Source organism: Aspergillus ochraceoroseus (genome assembly GCF_002846915.1).
Source record: "Aspergillus ochraceoroseus IBT 24754 chromosome Unknown P175scaffold_1, whole genome shotgun sequence".
Taxonomy (NCBI): Eukaryota; Fungi; Ascomycota; class Eurotiomycetes; order Eurotiales; family Aspergillaceae; genus Aspergillus; species Aspergillus ochraceoroseus.
In genome coordinates, this window is record NW_024468476.1 from 3,275,553 (window position 1) to 3,295,029 (window position 19,477).

The 19,477-nt window shown below is 43.8% G+C and overlaps 7 protein-coding genes across 7 annotated transcripts; 3 read left to right on the plus strand and 4 right to left on the minus strand.

The window, feature by feature from the left end:
- Positions 1-428: 428 nt before the first annotated feature.
- On the minus strand, positions 429-1,722 carry P175DRAFT_0528253 (uncharacterized protein; the record flags this gene model as incomplete). The annotated part of the gene is made up of 2 exons (XM_040899592.1): positions 429-1,582; positions 1,632-1,722. 2 exons carry the CDS (start codon positions 1,720-1,722, stop codon positions 429-431), a joined length of 1,245 nt encoding a protein of 414 aa, XP_040756138.1.
- A 1,267-nt stretch (positions 1,723-2,989) lies between these two features.
- On the minus strand, positions 2,990-4,404 carry P175DRAFT_0471184 (uncharacterized protein; the record flags this gene model as incomplete). Its single annotated transcript, XM_040895074.1, has 2 exons — positions 2,990-3,345; positions 3,537-4,404. The coding sequence occupies 2 exons, from the start codon at positions 4,402-4,404 to the stop codon at positions 3,119-3,121; spliced, it is 1,095 nt and encodes a 364-aa protein (XP_040756139.1). The 3' UTR covers positions 2,990-3,118.
- On the minus strand, positions 4,101-5,037 carry P175DRAFT_0497867 (uncharacterized protein). The gene is made up of 4 exons (XM_040896380.1): positions 4,932-5,037; positions 4,550-4,870; positions 4,395-4,498; positions 4,101-4,328 (listed from the first exon to the last, which is right to left on the minus strand). The coding sequence occupies exons 2-3, from the start codon at positions 4,779-4,781 to the stop codon at positions 4,434-4,436; spliced, it is 297 nt and encodes a 98-aa protein (XP_040756140.1). The 5' UTR covers positions 4,782-4,870; positions 4,932-5,037; the 3' UTR covers positions 4,101-4,328; positions 4,395-4,433.
- A 347-nt stretch (positions 5,038-5,384) lies between these two features.
- On the plus strand, positions 5,385-6,429 carry P175DRAFT_049088 (DUF167 domain-containing protein). Its single transcript, XM_040895812.1, has 3 exons — positions 5,385-5,733; positions 5,852-6,332; positions 6,415-6,429. Exons 1-2 carry the CDS (start codon positions 5,488-5,490, stop codon positions 6,008-6,010), a joined length of 405 nt encoding a protein of 134 aa, XP_040756141.1. The 5' UTR covers positions 5,385-5,487; the 3' UTR covers positions 6,011-6,332; positions 6,415-6,429.
- On the plus strand, positions 6,238-6,769 carry P175DRAFT_0506336 (uncharacterized protein; the record flags this gene model as incomplete). Its single annotated transcript, XM_040898186.1, has 2 exons — positions 6,238-6,332; positions 6,415-6,769. 2 exons carry the CDS (start codon positions 6,238-6,240, stop codon positions 6,767-6,769), a joined length of 450 nt encoding a protein of 149 aa, XP_040756142.1.
- Positions 6,770-7,326: 557 nt separating this feature from the next.
- On the minus strand, positions 7,327-9,616 carry P175DRAFT_0520628 (UPF0187 domain membrane protein). Its single transcript, XM_040899161.1, has 7 exons — positions 9,133-9,616; positions 8,922-9,069; positions 8,772-8,856; positions 8,593-8,718; positions 8,182-8,531; positions 7,946-8,119; positions 7,327-7,874 (listed from the first exon to the last, which is right to left on the minus strand). The coding sequence occupies exons 1-7, from the start codon at positions 9,391-9,393 to the stop codon at positions 7,525-7,527; spliced, it is 1,494 nt and encodes a 497-aa protein (XP_040756143.1). The 5' UTR covers positions 9,394-9,616; the 3' UTR covers positions 7,327-7,524.
- Positions 9,617-14,294: 4,678 nt separating this feature from the next.
- Positions 14,295-16,320, plus strand: P175DRAFT_0506338 (uncharacterized protein; the record flags this gene model as incomplete). Its single annotated transcript, XM_040898187.1, has 6 exons — positions 14,295-14,495; positions 14,554-14,858; positions 14,914-15,238; positions 15,308-15,663; positions 16,085-16,114; positions 16,263-16,320. 6 exons carry the CDS (start codon positions 14,295-14,297, stop codon positions 16,318-16,320), a joined length of 1,275 nt encoding a protein of 424 aa, XP_040756144.1.
- Between the last annotated feature and the right edge of the window lie 3,157 nt (positions 16,321-19,477).

The following is a 19,477-nucleotide window of genomic DNA, read 5'->3' on the forward strand; positions in this document are numbered from 1 at the left end:
AAACACACCCCAGCCATGCCATGCATGCATGCCTCGCATTCAACATAGAAACAACGCCAACAACTCCTAAATGACATGACAACCCAAGCTAAGCTAACTTCCCGCTGCAACCCATTCGATCGAAACATAATGTACAGGATACAGGAACCGGAACCCGAGCCGCAGGCATGTGATCATGAACGCTGAAAGAGAAAGAGAGGGAAGAAAAAGAAAAGAGACAGGAAAAGAAACAGAAACAGTAACTGGAATCAGTATCACGGGTATATGATTATGAACATTAACGCTGAAAGAGAAGAGAAGAAAACTGAAACCAAGCCCTAGCTGAGGGTTGGTTGGTTGGTTGTAGTTCGATGGCGACGGTGACTTTCCATCGTAGCTGTAAAGATTATAGAAAGATTAAAAAAAAAAAAAAAAAAAAAAAAAAAAGGCTACATGTATGGCATGTCCACGAGATGCCGCGCACCAGCATAGTACTCTGCTAGCATTGCGTCAAACACGTTTGCTCGAACGCTTTCCTCGGCCGTGTTTAAACAAATCACTTCAACGGGTGGGAATAGTCCTAGAGTTGGAGACTGCGGCTTGTCAGGGAGACCAAGCGTCGGGTGAATCTCCTGGAGCGTTTCTTTGGGATTTTCCCGAATGAACGGGTAGCATTGCGCATTGCAAAAGCCCCAGGGAGAAACAGTGGAAGATGGGTTGAAAATCGAAAGGTCGCAGCCTCTATAAGCTGGGCGAGGGCGCATCGGGGTCCTCTCGCGCTTAGGCTGCGGTGTGGGGAGAGTGAATCCCAGAGATAGATCCAGGTCTTGCATGTTCACGGTGGAAGGGAGTTGGTCGTCGGGGATCTCCCCTCGAATGACAGGCAGGGCGGCATCGGGATGCTCGAGGGACTCATCGTAGGGCACGAAACTTTCCATAATCATGGACTCGTCGACAAGACACTCGGGTTTGAGAATGGTATCTAGTGCGCGCGACGGACCGGCTTGGACCTTCTTTGCGCGCTTCGCACGTTCTTTGCGTTTTTCATCGGAGTAGCCTGGGGGGTTGGGGATGCGGCCTCCCTCCTCCCCAAGATTAGGGTTGATTAAGCCGGGTGTCAGACCACGAGTGCTGTTGGCACTGAGATCGAGACCCTGTTCTTCCATCTTTTTCAGGACCTGCGCCTCGAGCTCGCGGCTACGCTTGTTTCCCGAGTCCCAGGCAATCATGTTGAATGCCTGCCGGAACCGCACGCCTCGCTGCTGCAGGGCATTTTGGTTCACTCGGAAGTCAGGATGCATGCGGTCTGTGATATCCTTGAGGTGGATACGGCGATCAAGACGCATCCACGCCTCGACTTGGTACTCTTCCACCGCTGATGAGATGTTATCTGGGAGGACAGACAACTCCCTCAAGTATCTCCCGTGAATTGGGTATGTCATTCGCGGCGGCTCCGTATTGCGGCTCACTTTGCCTTCAGGCTTGAACTGATACAGAATATCAGGGAGATGTGTCCAGGACCAGTGTGCTTGTTCGGGGTGGAGGAGGGTGCGGTTGCGAGGGTCCCTAACGTTAGGGCTATCCTGTCGAGGGACACATCTCGCTGCGGATTGTTAGTACTGGGGCGAATGACAAGGGGGGGTGGAGCTCACCTTTCTTGTTTGCTTTCTTCTTCGAGATCCGGTTCTTAGAATCATTCTGAGGCTTAATAACCTCCGGGGTCTCCTTCGTAGTGGCGGACATTGTTATGGTTTACTATATAAAGTCCGTTAGCCCTAGCCAATAAGGTCCACCATCACGAAATGAACAGAGCACTCGTAGATCAGCCACTGTACCTAAAATCAAATCTTTTTTTCTTCTTTGAGAATCAAGTAATAGGTCTCTTGAACGCTGATGTCAGCGGAAAATATCGGGAAATTCTGTGAGAAAAGGGTCCAGTAACGTTGCGAGAATGACTGAAGCGACGAGGGTTCTCCCAAGGAAAGGAGAAGAAGACCACAGAAAAACCTCCATATTGAAAGTCCAAGAAGAAAACCTATTGTTCTTCTCTTCTGGCCGCTGAACAATTAGGGAGGTTGGTATAGAACTCCTAATCGGGCGAGGTAGATTCTAATTGAGGGCAGCTGGTCGAGGAAGATATCGATATTCACTCATCTCGCGCTGCCGGCCCGGAGTTGCATCGATCCCGCACTTATCAAGGCCTACAGACGTTACGACCTGTAATATTGTATTCCCTAAGATTACCCCGAGGTAAAGGGGACTTCGACCTTCAAAATGAATCCCATATCAGCTATATGTCCAACACCTTTGGTCGTCTAGCACGAGGTTCTATGTGCTCTCCATGGGGTTGGCACTTGAGCTTCTGGACGAGCTCAGGGCCGGAATAGGAGACACCAGCCACCAGGGAGAAGAAGTGAGAATATTTCTAGAGTCAATCCTGAAAAGAAAAAGGCCGTATCCTGTTTTATAAGTTGCCTCCTGCTGTTACTCTAGCCCAGCCACTCCTACCTTCTCAATAATGCTTGCGTGGTATCTATGTTTAGAATAAGAGTCTCTTATTCATTCAGTTAGTGACAATGAAGATTCTGTTATGACAATAGATATAGAAGGTCACATACTGGTGACTCTTTTAGGTGGTGGTGTTTCAGGGTTGATTGTTATGCTTTTGACAATGAAACACAATATATGACAGAAGGCCATTGGCACCTGAATATTAGTAGTGGGATTTCTCCCATACTAATATTTGTTTCTTCTGGAGTACAATCTGGTGTCTACCATGGGTGTTGTGTTAGTATTCCTTGTAGACCGAGGAACTTCATGTAAAGTGTCATCTCATAACTGGCATAGTAAATGATACAGGTAGCTTGCAAGATATTGACATAGCTAGAATCATTGCATTTCATTTCAGTTACCTACAGGCTGTGCCTATGTAAAGAAAATACTCATACATTTCTGTGTCCCTTCCAACCCGATCCCCTCCGTATGCACATCCATCGCTGAATCGTCGCAAAAGCGCCCGTACACAAAAGCCCCAGAGACAACAGTAAATTACAAACCCCAGACAGCTCACCCTATCTGCAAAATACCAGATATTCCATCGACAGAGATATTCTGGCCAATCCATAACCGCTTAGGCTAGTTAGTCTCTCTGTCCATCGAGAGTGGCCCATGGATCCTGTGTTGCTGGCTCCAGTGCCATAGTAAATTCCACACGACTCTCATAGCGAATATGGATATACTGATGGAATGTGAGACGGTGTCTGGTAAGGTAGTCCTCTAAGGCCATAGTTCTCCCGTTGTCGTCGGGGTCGTCTTGGAATCTTCTGGCTGGAGGACCGCCGTGGTAGGCCAACTCGTTTTGATCGACTGGAGGAAGCGGTGGGTATTCAGTAGGAGCCTGTGCATTTCTCTCATCACGAGTGAGATTGTTCTCATCCCTATGAATAAACTGTTAGCTTTATATCGGGCTGAAAGATAGGGCTATTACCTTTCAGTATTATCTGGCACGACTGCTCGACGTGAAAAGGGATGAACAGGATGAGGACGAGCAGAAGGACGAGCAGGAGGACGAGGATGAATAGCGGGAGGATGAGGATAAGCAGGATGATGAGGATGACTAGCGGGAAGCTGAGGATGAGCAGAAGGATGAGGATGCATAGCAGGAGGGTGAGGATGAATAGCAGTGGGATGAGGACGAGCAGGAGGATGAGCAGGAGGATGAGGGCGAGGAGAAGGAGGATAAGGAGGATAAGGCATGCTTCCAGTGACAGCACGAACAAAAGGCAGCATGTAGTTACCCAACGGGGCCAGAGTTGGCTGTGCTAAAGGAATATGGGACCAAACCTGAGGTGCGTGTTGGAAAACCTGGCGTCCAAGAAAGGCAATCGGACGAACTTGCGATCCAACATATTCAGGAACAGGAATACGAGAGCTTAAAATTCCCATTTCGGGGCTGACCAGGCCCGGGGTTAATCCTCTGGTGCTATTTGTCTTTGGATTCAAACCTTTCGCTTTCATGGCCTGGGTCACCCGTTTATAGGTATCTCCCCACCCCCAGCTTGTCGTATAAAAAAGCTCTCGAAACTCACTACGACGCAGCTCAATCCCACCTGGTGCAATCTGCGATCTGTATTTCGGAATAACGCGGTCAATGATATCCTCTGCCGTGATACGGCCGTCCAGACGCATCCAGGCTTCCACCCGCCATCCTTCGACCAGGGATGAGATCTGAACAGGCAGAACATCGTAGTGATTCACGACGTTGCCAAATATCAAGCAATCTGCCTTGTGCCTAGGGACAGCCGATATAGCATGTTCGGGTTGGGGACGGATGAAATACAAAATGTCAGGTAAGTTATGAATGCTCCAAGTTGCTTGAACGCCGCTGACAATGGTAATATCCTCGTCGTGAGTAGGGGTATACATAAGGAAGTTTGTGCCATTAGGCATTGTCACTATCTTGGTGAACCGAGTCGGCCGGGGTCGTGCAGGATGCCTAGATGCACCAGACTGCAGTGAGGTATGTGAGCCAATATTCGAAGATATCTACAGCAAACTCAGCCTTCAATAGTACGTACCTCCTCTCTAGTTGGATCCCCCTGCTGAGCTCCGACAGCCGGGGTATTAGGAGCACGAGGCCGGGGGACTTCTTCGACCTCCTCGTCCTCCTCATGCTCTCTAGGTCTCTTGACTCCGGCTGTTTGAGTGCGGTCCACTGGCTCAGGGGGACTACTTTCCACAGGATGTTCGATTTCAGGATTGGGTTGTTCCTGGCTCCCGTCTAGAGGACGTGAGGGTTCCATCTCTGCGACTGGAAGTTGATCTGTATGAGGGGTTAGTCTTGTCAACTTTCAGAAGTCTCTTCACATCAGATTCTCAATATTCAAAAGAGGTATTATTCTTCTTTTCTTTTCTTTTCTTAGATATAATTCTTACCGTGTGGAGAGAAGCAGAAAGAGGCTGAATCTGGAAAGGTGAAATCCGTCAATATCAGGGCAAGATAAAGGGTGTAAAAAAGAGAAGCCTTTGAAAGAGTCTTTGTTTTGTGTTTAGGATCATGGTAACACTTATTCCGCCGACTAATCAATCTACTACAGAACTATCTGGTTACTGTGACGCTGATGTCGCGTTCTAGATGGCTGGTTGATATGCGACGATGTGCCCCGGTATAGATGTGATTTTTGCGTGGTGAGAGAAATCCTACTATGATAATTACCTTTGTAAGTTCTCTAAAAGAAAGAAAAGAAATAGCAAAGCATATGAAGATATTATTGTATATACATCTATTAATTTATTTAGTCTTTATAAGGATTTAATACAGCAGAGGGATAGACTGGTGGTTGACTTGAAGATGTTCAGAAATCAGCCAATGGCAGCCAAGAGACCTCAATTCTTCCACTCTTCCTGATCGCATCAACAACTTGATCCTCCACATATACCAGCTTCCTGTCAGCTCTTTATTTACGGATTCAACTACTGAAGATATCGATTCTAAGGCCTGCGTTCGCTATGTCGGTACATCCACTGTTTCGTTTAATTGGGCAACCTATCCCAAAATCAAGCTTAGCGAACGCACCTCTAGGGATGGCCCATCCAAGACTAAACACTCTATATATCTCCTGCAGAGTACAGCCCAATACCGCTGGAAGACGCGAAGGCATTTCCCTCGTTGGAGCAGAGAAAGTGGGAGTGTGTGTTTCTAGTCCTGCAGAGAGAGGAAAGGCCAATGCCGCTACAGTGCGTGTTTTTTCAGAGGTATGCCTTACTTTTCCTGCATTATGGGTCATTCTGTCTCCTATAGCTATTTCTGTATTTCTATTATGATTATTATTTGGAGTCTTGATAAATATGACCGAAATGATAACAAGTTTAGGTGCTGAAATTCCCCAAGACCGATATCCGCGTCGAAAAGGGACTGCGATCTCGCGACAAAATCCTCCGTATCAAGGATATCGACATTGGAGATGAGAGTCGAGATGAGTTTCTGACTCGAATTCGCGGACAGCTAGAAGGCGCTTCACAGCAAAAATGATGTTCTCTGGTGTCTATGATGCTCTTGGTTGCCTCCATCTGGCTGCCGGGAGTCAACACAGAAAGAACCTTGCCTGACATCACAGAGATTTCCTCACTTTTCTCTCCCTGCAACTCCCCCCTCATCTTTGACGCACGACCTCCTTGAAACCCCGATCAACTACAAACCACCAGACATCTATATTAATATCAGGATTCGTCGTCCGATTGCCCAGCATAATTGTAGAAATGGCCTCCACGAAACGAAAAGCGACAGAGGACTCTTTCAACACCATTAACTTCACCGCGCGCAATCCTCCATGGACCTATCTCAAACTTCAACTGTAAGACAGCGAAAAAAAAAAAAAATGCACCCATTCAAATTACTAAACAACCCCTACTAACATCATGAAAAAAAAATTTCAGAATCCATCAACCAGGCACATCCACCGCCGTTCAATGCCAACCCATTGACCCCCTCACTGCCCGGACCTACCTAACTGCAGCGCTCCACCAATTCCTCGGCCTCTCGGGAACATCAATCGCAATCGACATCCTCAAAGTCTCGCCCGAGACATCCCACTCCGAACCAACCGATAAATTCATCTGGATTCGCATCCCCCGGCAAGATGCCCCGGCCGTCGTTGCCGCAGTCAGCTCCTGGATTGGCGGAAACACTGGGTCGGATACCGTGGGGAGCGTGGCGTGGAGAGTGTGCGCGAAGGGGAATTTCCTAGGAGCTCTCGTTCACGGATCTGGGATTGGGCTATTCGCGCCATAATTTGGGGGGAGGGGGGTTGTGCTTGTGGAGATGAACAATTTCCACACGCGTTTTTCATCATCATCACCATCAATACGCACTGCGACTCTAGAGGGTATGCGGTTGCTCTGCGCTATCCGTGTTTATTACGCAGCGAATGCTATAATCGTTTGCGTGATGGCCATGTGAAGCACTGTCTGCATTTCCGGACAGAAAAGCTGGTCCGTCGGTCACCCACCAGCGACCTCTAGTGAACACGAACCAACATGGACTCGATAACAGATAGCCTCATTAGTCAATCACCATTTGGGTGACTTACACAGAAGGCATTTCAGCCCGACTTGATTCAGAAAGAGCAGATCTTACCAGGCCTCAATCTTATTTGTGAAATGTATATCTAATATTCTAGACTAGATATACTTTCTTGTATATAAGCTAGTTTTTATCCTCACAAAGCCAAGATATTGAAACAAAGATAGTAGTAATGAGTGGTGTTGGTGCTGCTCAATAGAGACTCCTGATGAGCAAAAAAAAAAAAAAAAAGAAAAAAAATATAGCAAGAGACCACCAACAAAAACAATCAAATCTCAAACGCTGATATAGAGACGCCGCCCAATTCCCATGCAGAAGACGCAGACAGAACTAACGAATGGTCTTTTTTTTGGTTTGTCTGTTTGTCTGTTTATTTGTTTTTTGTTTTTTTTTTCTGTTGTTGTTGTTTTTTTTTTTTTTTTTACCTTCACGGATATATCTCGCCGGAATTCGTTTCTCGGTTTTTAAACACTCTGCTTCATCCGCGCGCTAAGCTCCTCAAACATAGTCGGGGCATTGGATACCGACGGCGAACAGTTGGCCACGACCTTTGCCTTGAGAGCCTCGCGGATTTCCGCGACGCTGCGCTCCTTCCAGACCTGATGGCTGCACATGCTGAGCGGGTAGAGGACGAGGTTGTCTTCGCGGTTCATGAAGTCGTCGATATTGGGTGGGGGCATGCCCGTGATGATGTCAAGCTCTAGGGCGATCTGTCGACAGTATGTATCCAGGGGGAGATCGTTGACGTCCTGGCCGAAGGGGTTCTCGATTTCGCTGCCGATGGTTGCCAGGCCGAGGATGATGTAGGCGGCCACTGTGAAGATTGTAAGAATGGAGGTTGATTGGAATTTATGAGATGAGAGAGGGGGGTCAGGGGGCTATTACCAATTGAACCGGGGATGGTGATCCATTCGAGGGAGTTGTAAAGCTGGAACGGAAGAACAAGGACGTAGATCCACGCAATCTGGGCAATTGAGATGCTGTAGGCGGCCGGAAGAGGAGTGTCGAGGATACGCTCGCAGCCGGTTGCAACCTCGTTCAGTTGGCAGATGGCAGCGACTGGTGAGGAGGTTCTGTTAGTGGAACGGCTAGGCTACTACATCCAGGAGGAGTAGACATACTGGCTTGGCTCTGATGGAGACTGCATCCAAGGGTCTGGTTGGCAATGCAAGAGTCGATATATGCGGAGATATAGTTGAGAATTTCCAGAGGAAGATGGCCCAAAGGCTTCTTGGAGCGCTTGACGAGCTTTCTCGGGTTGGATTCGGCAAATGAGACGCCCAGGTATTCACCCGTGGACTTCCAGAAGGACTTTCTCTTGGGCAGGAGCCTCTCGCGGTCGTGTGCCTCCTTGGCGAAGGTGTCTAGATATCCAACTAGACCAGCCAAGTCTTCGTATCCGACATCGGGCTCAAATCGTAGCTTATGTTTCAGGGCAACGGCAAAAGCAAGAATCAAGTTGATGGCAGTCCTAGACCCTGTCAGAAAAATGGAAACATCGATTATGCGGCTTTCGCTGGGCGATGACATACAGCTTCTTCAAAAGGTCTTGCTTTCCCTCCTCTCCGTTCCGTTCAGAGGTGTTGATCCAGATGGTGCGAGAGAGATTTCGGGAAACTTGAATCAGTGTCGACCAGTATTTACGGCCATCCGCCCATCTATCCATGTTAGGCGCATACATGTAAAATCAAGTCGATAGACGTCATCGTACCTTTCATAAGCGGTGGAGCTGCGAAATGAAAGCGACAGACCAACAACAAAACCCAAAACCGTGAGGAGAATATTGTTCACGCTCACTTGGGAAGAGAAGCAGGAAATCAGCACACATCAAATCCCCCTGTTAGCCTGGTCTATTACTTACGGTTGTGGACGAAGCGCGAGATACATGTGATCAAAGTCGACCAAGCTGCGACAAAGGCAAGGGGAAGGATCAACTTGGGCATGATGCTACCATGCATTCGAAGCATGATGGGCCATTTGGAGTGTTTATCCATATCTCTCGGTCCATGCTAGTCATTCACAGCGCGTTAGTATAGTTCCACCCGCTCTCCCAAAGCCATTCCGAGACATACAAAGTAACGGTCCAGTTCCCCCGAGTTGTGTCGATCGAGCATAAACTGGGAATTTCGCGAGCTGGCGAGGTTTTCCAAAAAGGTTGGTCGTGGGGTCAGACGCTCCTGGCTCCAGCTCTTCTCGTCGCGATGAGGCGTAGGGGCAGCATGTTGGTCGTGGTGATGGTTGTGGCGCACGTCCGCTGGGACCGGAGCTATGGTCTCTGCAGCGTGACCATGAGCTACGCCTGCGTCGGCAGGAGGAGCAATGTGTGCCTCCATAGTTGATTAAAGTACGGAGTTTTTGAGACTTGAAAGGGAAAAGAACGAAATCGGACAGTCTAGCCAAAGAGCGCCCTCGAAGTAAGAACAAAGAACAAAGCTGAATTTGAACGAAAGAATTCAGGTCAATTCCCAGAGCAACGAGTAGAAAACGAATGCGAGAAGTGAAAGGTGAAATGAGGAGAAAACGGGGACGAAAAGAAGGGAAGAAAAGAGACAAAAGAGAGGAGAAGAAGGTGGATCGAAAGTCGACGTAGTGGTGGTGGATATCTCTTAATATACACTACACGGGCCAAGTCAATGCTCACTCACCAGCATCGGATTTGGGTACCAATTTTAGAATCCAAGAGAACAAAAACAGTTTGTATTCAGAACTTCAGAGGCGTTTTCTACCAAGGCCCCTCGAATTCATGCCAAATCATTCCAAGAACTGGGGACATTGAAGCCATCCCCGAGCCAACTGCAAAACCCCTCCTCCCACCTCAGCAAATCCCATCCAGCACGACTCCCACGGAATGAAAAGAGACAAAAAGATGGGTTGGACGATGTGATTTAGGCCAGGCCGATCCAGACCCCTGTTTCACCGTTTCAGAATCCCACAGTGTGAGTAGACGTCAGACGGGAATATCCGTTCCATTTGACCTCCAGTCATTGGCTAATATCATGCAGACTCTGCCGTCCAGGCCTTCGGGCTGCATGAATTGAAATTTTTTTCCGGCATGGCAGACGTTATGTGTGAAACAACTTACCCCTGCGAATTCTAAATGACGATGTCTCTTTGTGAAAGGAGATAGATATCTTTTCTTCGGGTGGGATGCTCCCATTCTATCCGGAGGAAAAACTACAGATAACCAGGTGGATACAGAGGTAAAATTCGGCACAGTGCGCGGTCTCTCGCGATTGAAGTTGAGGCCCAAGGATACTTTACTTGATCTGCGGCCGCAACCCGCCTGACTCCCCATGGAGTACACTTCCTACTGAAAGATAATCTTATTATTGGATGTGGAAAATTGCCTGGGCGCAAAGATGATGACACCAGGGATGACAGTTGGTTGGTCTTTTGTGTTTCACCGCATGTCTCCATCCAACGAAGTTCATTGGGCACTATACATAGGAGTTCAGTCCAGGGGTAAGCGCATATAAAGCACAAAACCCCAGCATAAAATATTGAACTCTTCCGACTGCTTCTTCTTATTTTCCTGGGGCTTTTCTTCCTTTCGCACCTATTGGCTAGACTCCGACTCCAGTCAACTGGCGGAGTCAGGTATAATATGCCATGTCAGTTTCAACTTCCAGGAGGCAATTCCACCCCATGATGCAGTTACCTATGTATGCGACAGCTGGCCTGCAATGCTCGACGGGATACGGAGTACCTGGAGCCGCATACGATGTCGAGATGAATACTCCGTACGAGTACCTTCATCGCAGGTCTAATTCCCACTAGTCCATACTAACGGCCACCATTGCAGCGGAACTTCGACCTAGAAGGGCGATTGAACAAATTTAGAAACTCTTGTCTCGGAGTCCGGTACACTAAAATTCCGTCACAGCCTCCTGTCAAGCCTTGTGCATTGGGTGATTATGTACTGATCGTTTAACACAATATACCTTCTATATATCTACATTTCAATTTTTTTTCAAGGAGTGACCTTCACATTGTAGTCCAGCTTTGATAGGATCATTACACAATTCAAGCTATCAATAGATCTTAAGCACCTGGATGCTGTGAAAATCACCAAGGCATGCGTTGCCGGAGATTATTTTATACTGTTCTTATCTCAACTCCTGTATATATATATAGGACCAAAGAAAGGTAGCCATGCCTCTGTCATTTGCTCCTAGTATCAAAATACATCTCTATCGTTCGCTCCTACATTGCAGAATCACCATTAAAAGCACGTTGTTTAGCCCCATGCTTTTTATAAATATTTTCCTGGTGTTCATAAAAGAGACACGCCGAGTAATACGTGATTTTTTAGGTGTCCGCGTCCTGCACGTTAGGCCTACTGCAAGATACCTGGATGACATATGGACCATGCATATTCTAGAGGCAAAGAAAGGAGATGCTTGCTGAGAGATCACTTCTTTTACTCGAGGACTTCTTCTACCCAGCTCTCTACGGCGGCTTATAACAGGGCGTGTCTTCAAGACCAAACTGCAATGGCCCTGCATTTTAACATCCAAGGAATACCAGGTGAAGGTATTTGGGAGAATATATTGTTTCAATGTTATTCACTGAACAAAAACGCCTAATTTACACTGCATATGGATATGTATAAGTGCAGCGGCAAGTGGATTACCAGGGATGTAAAAGCAGATGAGACCGGCTTCTATACATACATATTCATGAGCTGCGAAGATCTCATGTTGGGGAAACAGTCATGCTAAGCGGAACCTTGTATTTCTTATACTCTTTGTATAGCTCGGCAGCGCTGTTCTCTGAGGTCACTGATATGGGGTTAGAAGTGACAGCGCCGATTCGCATAACGAATACCCTGTGCGAGAAGTACACTTTTCAACGACTGCTCGACCGACCATGACCCCTGGAGACGGGTCTCCCGTATTCAATATAGGAATGGTTTTCCAATCATTTTTATTCTGTACGTAGGCGGGGGTTAGTTGTGGCCATAAAGCAGGTATTGTAATGGTCACTGCTATTGAGAAACAGACTAAGTACAGTGTATGAAGAAAGATATCCTCTGATGAACAAAATCTTCTACATATTTAGCCAAGCAATACCTTTAAAAATAGCCATTTCAATACCGGTAAGAAGTCCGCATTAAAAATCCAGGAGGTGGGAGAAATTGCTTGATGACTGTCTAGAGAATCATGATATGCTTCCCTTTGTCCATATACCGATCTCCGGCACGAATTCCGCCTATACTCCGTACTCACGAAGGAATCGACGAGCCAATAGGGCAAAGAAACCACATGTAACAGGCCTGGTTATAACAAATAATCTTGATTTATCTCTCCCCGATCGATGTCAGAGTCAGGAAGCAGTCCGGTATATTGCCGAGCTGCTGGAGGGATAGCATGCTCACATAGAGCTAATAGGAAGAAAGCCGGAAATTCCTTAGACCTGTACCATTCGAGATCACGGTTTTCCAAATATAGGAAGGTTAGGAGCTTTTTTCGATTGGCGAGCCGTTTCGAAACTGTTCACTTGGTTAAACCATATCAACGAATGCCTGGCTCGAACTGGCACCCGCTGTGTAACCAATGCCATGAGATGACAATAACAGCTCGCAGAGCAGACAATTAGATGGATGTAGAAGAGATCTCGGATGAAAAAATTCTTCACCCAGGAACTGTATGCCGCAGTATCTGGTAGTGGGAGTAGAAGACTGTTTATGAAGTACGTTAGTTTAACGGACAACGCACAGTATGTGATGTCTGGCGCAAGGATGTCAAGACGATTGCCAGGAGAATAAACTGATTCAAGAACCCCAGGGACGAATTCAGATGTCACTTCCAGGCTTGCAATTCTACGAATATTTCCGGTTCATGTACTGTACAAGGTGTAGCTCATCCGCCGGTTTCGAGGACAATTCGCTGTTGTTCAATGTTCGTTATGAAGGAACCTTTTTCATCCGGATATCTTCTAGGTAAGGCTCATTATACCTAGGTTTAGTAGTGCCTCAAACTCTACCTTATTTGCATGAATCAGGAAAAGCCCTCCCAGTTAGTGGACTTGAGAACTTGGAACCGAATCGAAGGAAGGCCAAGTTGATGGGCTGCTTCTGCCGTAGACCTCGGATGTTCTCTCCCCAGATCTGGGTTTTACAGGAGTCTCTCCCTTATTTTGTCCCAAACGATTGGGGATTTGTTCAAGTGATTCAAGTGATTCAAAAGGAGGCGATAATGCAGGGAAATACCTGACCAGAGCCGTTGAAGCCGAGTTTCCCTCTCTAAAAGGGGGATAGAGACTGCTACAGTGTTATATCTTGTGTCTCTCTCTGGTCGAAAGTCAGTTCCGACACGCACTAAGATCCGAATTCGAAGTGATCCCGTTGAGCTGACAGGGCCCATAATTCAGGGTGTTAGAGAGTCGCTGAATCCTACACAAACCCTCCCCTGTGTATGAAGCTCGATCAAATCAGAAACCCTCGGTAATGCAACTAAAAATTAGCTTATTGACTTTGAGCCAGGGGATCTGTGTACTGCACTCTGTAGAAGTGCCGAATTCTCGCCCGAGATTCCCATGAATGATGTCCTTCTCCGGATTGACCACTCGGTATTTCCACATGCGCGGTGGAGAAATTGGTGAACGATAGTTCGCCGGATCTGCCTATCACCATAGAATACCGAATGCAAAACATTAGGAGTGGCTGGAAGATTACTGCTTTTACCATGGCGTCTGCTATCCCAAGGTATTTCTGAGCAGAATTATTGTCATTGGATACCTTTTCGCCAGCTGAGACAGTCTGGACGAACTTACAGGTAGTGATAGTCACCCCAAACGGCGGATATTCCAAGGTCGAAAAATACAGAATAATAATAAACAATAATAATGAATGCATGAAATCAATCCTTGGTGCTCACACTAGTGCGCTATTGGATTCTCCCCGTTCCCTGCCCTGTCTCCGCGTGCTGGGGGAGGAGGAGGAGGAGGAGGAGGAGGTATAAGATATCTTTCTTCCCTACTACACCCTTGACTGCGCTGGTTTGGACCCTCGAGCTCGTCATCTTTGGCGGTAACCCAGAGACCATCTCTTTCTTTCTTCCTCGCGGCGTACTGAGATGGCCAGTGTGATCATATCTCATTCTGGGTTACTGACAGTTATACTTGGATTCCGTCGAGACCAATAACGTCAAGCCAAATTCCCCCGCCCATTCCTTTCTCTACTATCGTTCAGCATAGACTTTCCTGGTTACACTTCGATCCTTCAATCGCAGACATGCAGTTACCTCCAGCGGAGGTGCTGGCATCATGGCCCGAACCGAACTACATAAACCCTATTACTCGCGGACATTCAGTACTCATCGTTAGCATTGTCTGCTCAGCTTTGGCCACTATTGTGACTGGCCTGCGTATCTTCACCCGGGTGAAAATAACGTGTACGGCTGGTATGGATGATCTGTTGATTATCTTGGGCTTGGTACGTCTTGCCGCCATCTTCTCTGCCTGGCCTTCCAGCGTTCTAACCCTAGGGTTAGCTGTTTGGCATTGCCATGGCCGCTGTTATCTCAGTGGCCTCATTCTACTACGGATGGGACCGACATATGTGGGATGTACCCTTAGAATGGCTCCCCACGGTCTCCAAACTCAACCTCACGTTCCAAATCCTCTTCTCCTTGTCGGCATCGTTGACCAAGCTCTCGTTTCTGTGGTTCTGCAAGCGTATTTTGGGGGCAGGAGGCAAGGGCCTTTACCAGGCATACAATCTTGCTTTGATTGCAGCCATGAACGCTGTGGCAGTATCCAGCGTCCTCTTCATGGGTCTCAGCCTCTTCCAGTGTCAGTAAGTTGTGCCGTCGTTTCTGATCCTTGATCGTTGTAACAACTAATCCAGATAGTCCTATTCATGCATACTGGGATCTGATGCCCTCGTCCCCTTACTCGTGTCTTGATGACGGGGCGATTGTGTTTTCCGCCAGCGTTATCAACATCTTTACCGACTTTGTCGTCACTCTCATACCCATGCCCTTGATTTGGAACCTGAAACTCCCGACCCGACAACGGATCGCGACGATGTCGATCTTTGCGTTAGGCCTGGTGGTCGACGTCGCCGGCTCTGTTCGAACCGTGTACGTGTGGAAAAGCATGATTGCATCCTACGATACGACCTGGGTTGGGTGGCCGATTCTTCTCGCCGCCACGGTGGAAATTAATATCGGCTTGGTAGGACCTGCCAATTTTTTTTTTTTTACTCATTTTCAGCCCTGCGTGTGTCCTGACTGACGGTTTTAGATCTGCGCCTCGGCCCCTGCATTGCGACCTCTAATTGCGTTCTTTTTGCCCCGCCTTCTCGGGCCCAGTTACCAGAATGATAGCTCGACAGGCCGGCGCACTCGCTCCATGAAACAACTCCGGTCGTCGATAACGATCTCGAAGCCATCCCGAGTCCGGTCGCGCCACTACGGTCTCTACGAGGATTTGCCCATGGACCGTCTCGAGGTGTTCCGCACTATCGAGATGAATACATACACTGAGATCAGGACGTCCACCCAACCAGTGGGGAATGTGTACGATATCTGCAGGAATCCGCCTCAATACACCCCGCGACGAACCCATTTGTCCCGTCACAACAGCGACATGAGTATCCCGTACAGATACTCAACAGGCGATTGGTCCGTGACGTCGCTCACGAGCGAGATCAAGGGGCCCCTGGTTCGCGAAAACGAGCCAGGGTGATGGTGTAATGTATCCGGATGCATTGACCTATCTCTTTCGTTCCTCTCGTTTATGGGCCAGGCGCATTTCATTTGTATGTGTAACTATTCATGGGGCAGTGATGCGGGCATCCTGCATGTATGTAGATACTAGAATACATCAATTCATGTCACCGCCGTCTCACTTCATGCATCCATCTGGAGATTTTTTTTTTCTCAACCAGATCGTGGTTTCACATGCCAGACGGGCCTGTAGCGATCACTACCGATCAACCGCTTTGAATCCGTAAGCAAGGCGTTCAGACGGATAGATAGTTCTCATAAATTCGCCTTGATGCATAATTACTACTACTAGTCTACTACTACTTACAGAATACTCAGTATTGTATCTAGCAGGATCTACCAGATCTACTCCACTAAGCAGCCAATCACTCTACCCCGGGTTTTTCTCCGCCCCGGGGATTGATTTAATTTACCAGTCGGGCTTTAATTTTATCTTCTGGGGTCGACGTCGATTTGGAGTCCATTTGTAGGGGACTCCGGGGTATGCCGTTGATTCTTATCCCTACTCCTCCTCTTCCCCAGGATTAGTCTGAATCCGAGGGGACGGAACTTCTTCCAGGCTAAGTTCAAGACAAGACAAGTAGTGCTACCAGAGTAAGTTAACAATCCTCACACTGTGTATGGAGTACTCCGTACAATCAAAGCAACCTCAGGGGGGGGGGGAAGGAGAAGATTGCCCAGGGACAACCGGATCCGACAATGGGAGCATATACGGCATTTGTAGACTCGCGGACAATCTCCCCAATCTCCCTTCTAGATGATTCACTTCGCATGATTTGGTGAAAAAGTACCGAGGTTTACCCTTTTTGGCATGACATGATCTTCCAAGGTTGAGTTCGGTGATGCTCGGTGACTACCTTAATTATCTGCTGACTTGATACTTACGGAGTACTGACTTACCAGTTACCACTAACTAGTTAGTTGACAGTTAACAGTTACTCTGCAGTTCCAATGATGATGCAGATCAGATCAGTGTACACTAGTCTTCTTGGTCTTACCTTACGATACCTGCTTATTGTGTCTGGAATAAGCGGGACTATATACAATGATGAGAGGTCGTCAAACTATGACGGTAGAAAGTTGACCGAAATGGATTCAATTAGTCTAACTAGGAAATAGAGAGATGCTTGGAAGAAACATGGAGATCTAGAAGAAAACAGTGGCCTTAAATACATAAAGTAGTCACGTGTCACTATCTTCTTCTTTATGGTGATGCTACTTTATGGTGGTGCTGGTTGCATTCATTAAGTATAGCACTCTAACATACCCCCCTTAGCAACACATCTATTTCATGAAGCTATTTAGAGTCTATCTCTAACCTGCTAAAACCTAACCTCTTAATAAATTTATTAAATTTTATAGTTAGTAATACCTTAATTAGCCTGTTAGTAATATTATCCTCTCTACTAACTATTTATAACTAAATTCTACTATTTTTAATTACCTCTTTAATAAAGAAGTAGTAAATATCTATCTAGTAGAATATAGATATATAATTTAGCTTTTTTACTAAAGTAATAGTATTTATAGAATTAGTATATAAAGATATAATATCTTTTATAAACTTTTCTAGTCTAATAGCTATATATAGCTTTTATAATTATATAACTAGCTTTATTACTATATCTTATATAATAAATTTAGTAATAATTAAACTTAAAGTAACTAATAATTACTTTACTAATCTCTATATAATTAGTACTCTAAATATAAAAAATATAAAGCTTTTTATTAATTTCTTATCTTTATAATCTATATAAGAGGTATTAATATATATATATAATAAATTATTTAAATAGCCTAAAATTATTATATAGTCTAAGATTTTTTTTAAATATTAAAAAACTTATTTAATTATATTATAATCTAACTTATTAAAATTATAATTTCTTTATAGTAGTTATATTATTATATATTAAATATCTAGTTAGGTCTAAATAATAATCTAATTTAAAAATCTAGTTAGCTTTTAATAATAGGTAATATTATCTTTACCTGTAGAGGTATATATAGTATCTAGAATAATATTACTAGTATCTAGTATCTCTCTAGTTAATTTCTATTCTAGAATTATTAGTATATAATATAGTTAAAGATTATAGAAATTCTATTTATAGAGTATCTTTTAAATATATATATATTAAGATATTAATATTAGATTACTAAGTAGTCTATAAATATTATATTTCAAGAACTATATAGATTTACTTAATTACTTTAATTTAAAATATTTTTCTAGCTTATCTATAAATTATTAAATATTTACTTTATTAGGGCTAGTAACTATTATATTATTAATATAAATAATAAGTATTAGCTACTAATCTAGATTATAATAGAAGTATAAGTCTTTATTAATTACTTTTATACTAATTTTTACTAGAATATTATGGAATTCCTTATATTAAAAAAATACTAATTATTATAATTTATATAAGGCTTGGAGTAGTAAATATACTATATTATCTTATTTATTAAAACTAGTTAATTAGTATATATAAATCTTTTAATCCTTAATTATTATATTAAGATAGGTAGTTACTATATTAAATTATACTTATTTTAAATTAAAATAAGTAACTATATTGTCACGGGGAGCAGGCAGGCAGTAGGTGTAGCTAACAGTAGGGTGTATATTCAGGCTATCTGCATACAGGTATAATAGGTAGGGGTTAGGTTAGGATAAGGACATAGCTTAAAGAGCTATAACAGGATTAGGGGTAATATAGCTTAAATATAGGAGTAAAGGTAGATAATTAAGATAGAATTTAACTAGATAAGTATATAACTATACTATAATAGTATTCCCTCTTTTAGACTAAGCTCTAGTAAAGTATTTTTAAGATCTAGACTTTCTAGGGTAGCAGTAATAATAAATAATAATATATTTAGTAATATTCTTTAAGTAGCTAGTAGGAATTTTAGTAATAATAGAGTATTTAATCTACTTAATAATATATTTTAAATATAGATAATTATTTTAGTTATAGTAATTTTAGTAAGAGTTAATTACTTTCTTAATCTCTTATTTCTTAATATTATTAATTTTAATATATAGGGGTTTAGTTTCCTCTTATCTAGATAGTAAGTTTTTAATAATTAGGTATAATAATTTAATATAAAATATTAGATATATTTTTATATTCTTAAATAGGTCTAGTTTATAAATATAAGAGCTAATAATTCTCTTAATAAAGAAGAAATCTAGATTTTTTTAGTTTAATTTTTTTTAAGAATATAAGATTATAATATTCTTAGTATTTAATTAAATTAATTAGCCCTTAATATAATATCTAGTAAAATAATATTTCTAATTAATATAGTATTTATAGTAAGCTTAAATAATAACTATAATAATATAGTAATATTCTTATATTTATTTTATAATTAAAATAAATTAGTAAGTATTATAAGTTTATAGATAATAATTAAATAGAATAAGCTTAAATCTTATATAGAGATTAAAATTATATAAAGTAAAGAATAAGAAATATCTAATAATTTTAAAATTAATATTATTAGTAATAAATTCTATTATAAATAGCTATTTAGTCTAATTATTTTATAAGTAATTAATATAGATTTATAGATATTATTCTAAAATAATATTTATATATTTAATTTATCTATTAGTTTTAAGATAATAAATAATAAATAAAAATAATCTTATCTTTAGGATATAATT

Excerpts from the sequence above, each read along its gene's own strand:
- P175DRAFT_0497867 (XM_040896380.1), bottom strand. The coding sequence starts at position 4,781 with ATGGAACCCTCACGTCCTCTAGACGGGAGCCAGGAACAACCCAATCCT. Across the intron at positions 4,499-4,549 it reads AACTAGAGAGGAGGTACGTA|CTCACTGCAGTCTGGTGCAT; the intron begins CTATTGAAGGCT and ends TGGCTCACATAC.
- P175DRAFT_0520628 (XM_040899161.1), bottom strand. The coding sequence starts at position 9,393 with ATGGAGGCACACATTGCTCCTCCTGCCGACGCAGGCGTAGCTCATGGT. Across the intron at positions 8,719-8,771 it reads AGCTCCACCGCTTATGAAAG|ATGGGCGGATGGCCGTAAAT; the intron begins GTACGATGACGT and ends TAACATGGATAG. Across the intron at positions 8,532-8,592 it reads CAAGACCTTTTGAAGAAGCT|GACTGCCATCAACTTGATTC; the intron begins GTATGTCATCGC and ends GACAGGGTCTAG.
- P175DRAFT_049088 (XM_040895812.1), top strand. The coding sequence starts at position 5,488 with ATGTCGGTACATCCACTGTTTCGTTTAATTGGGCAACCTATCCCAAAA. Across the intron at positions 5,734-5,851 it reads CAGTGCGTGTTTTTTCAGAG|GTGCTGAAATTCCCCAAGAC; the intron begins GTATGCCTTACT and ends TAACAAGTTTAG.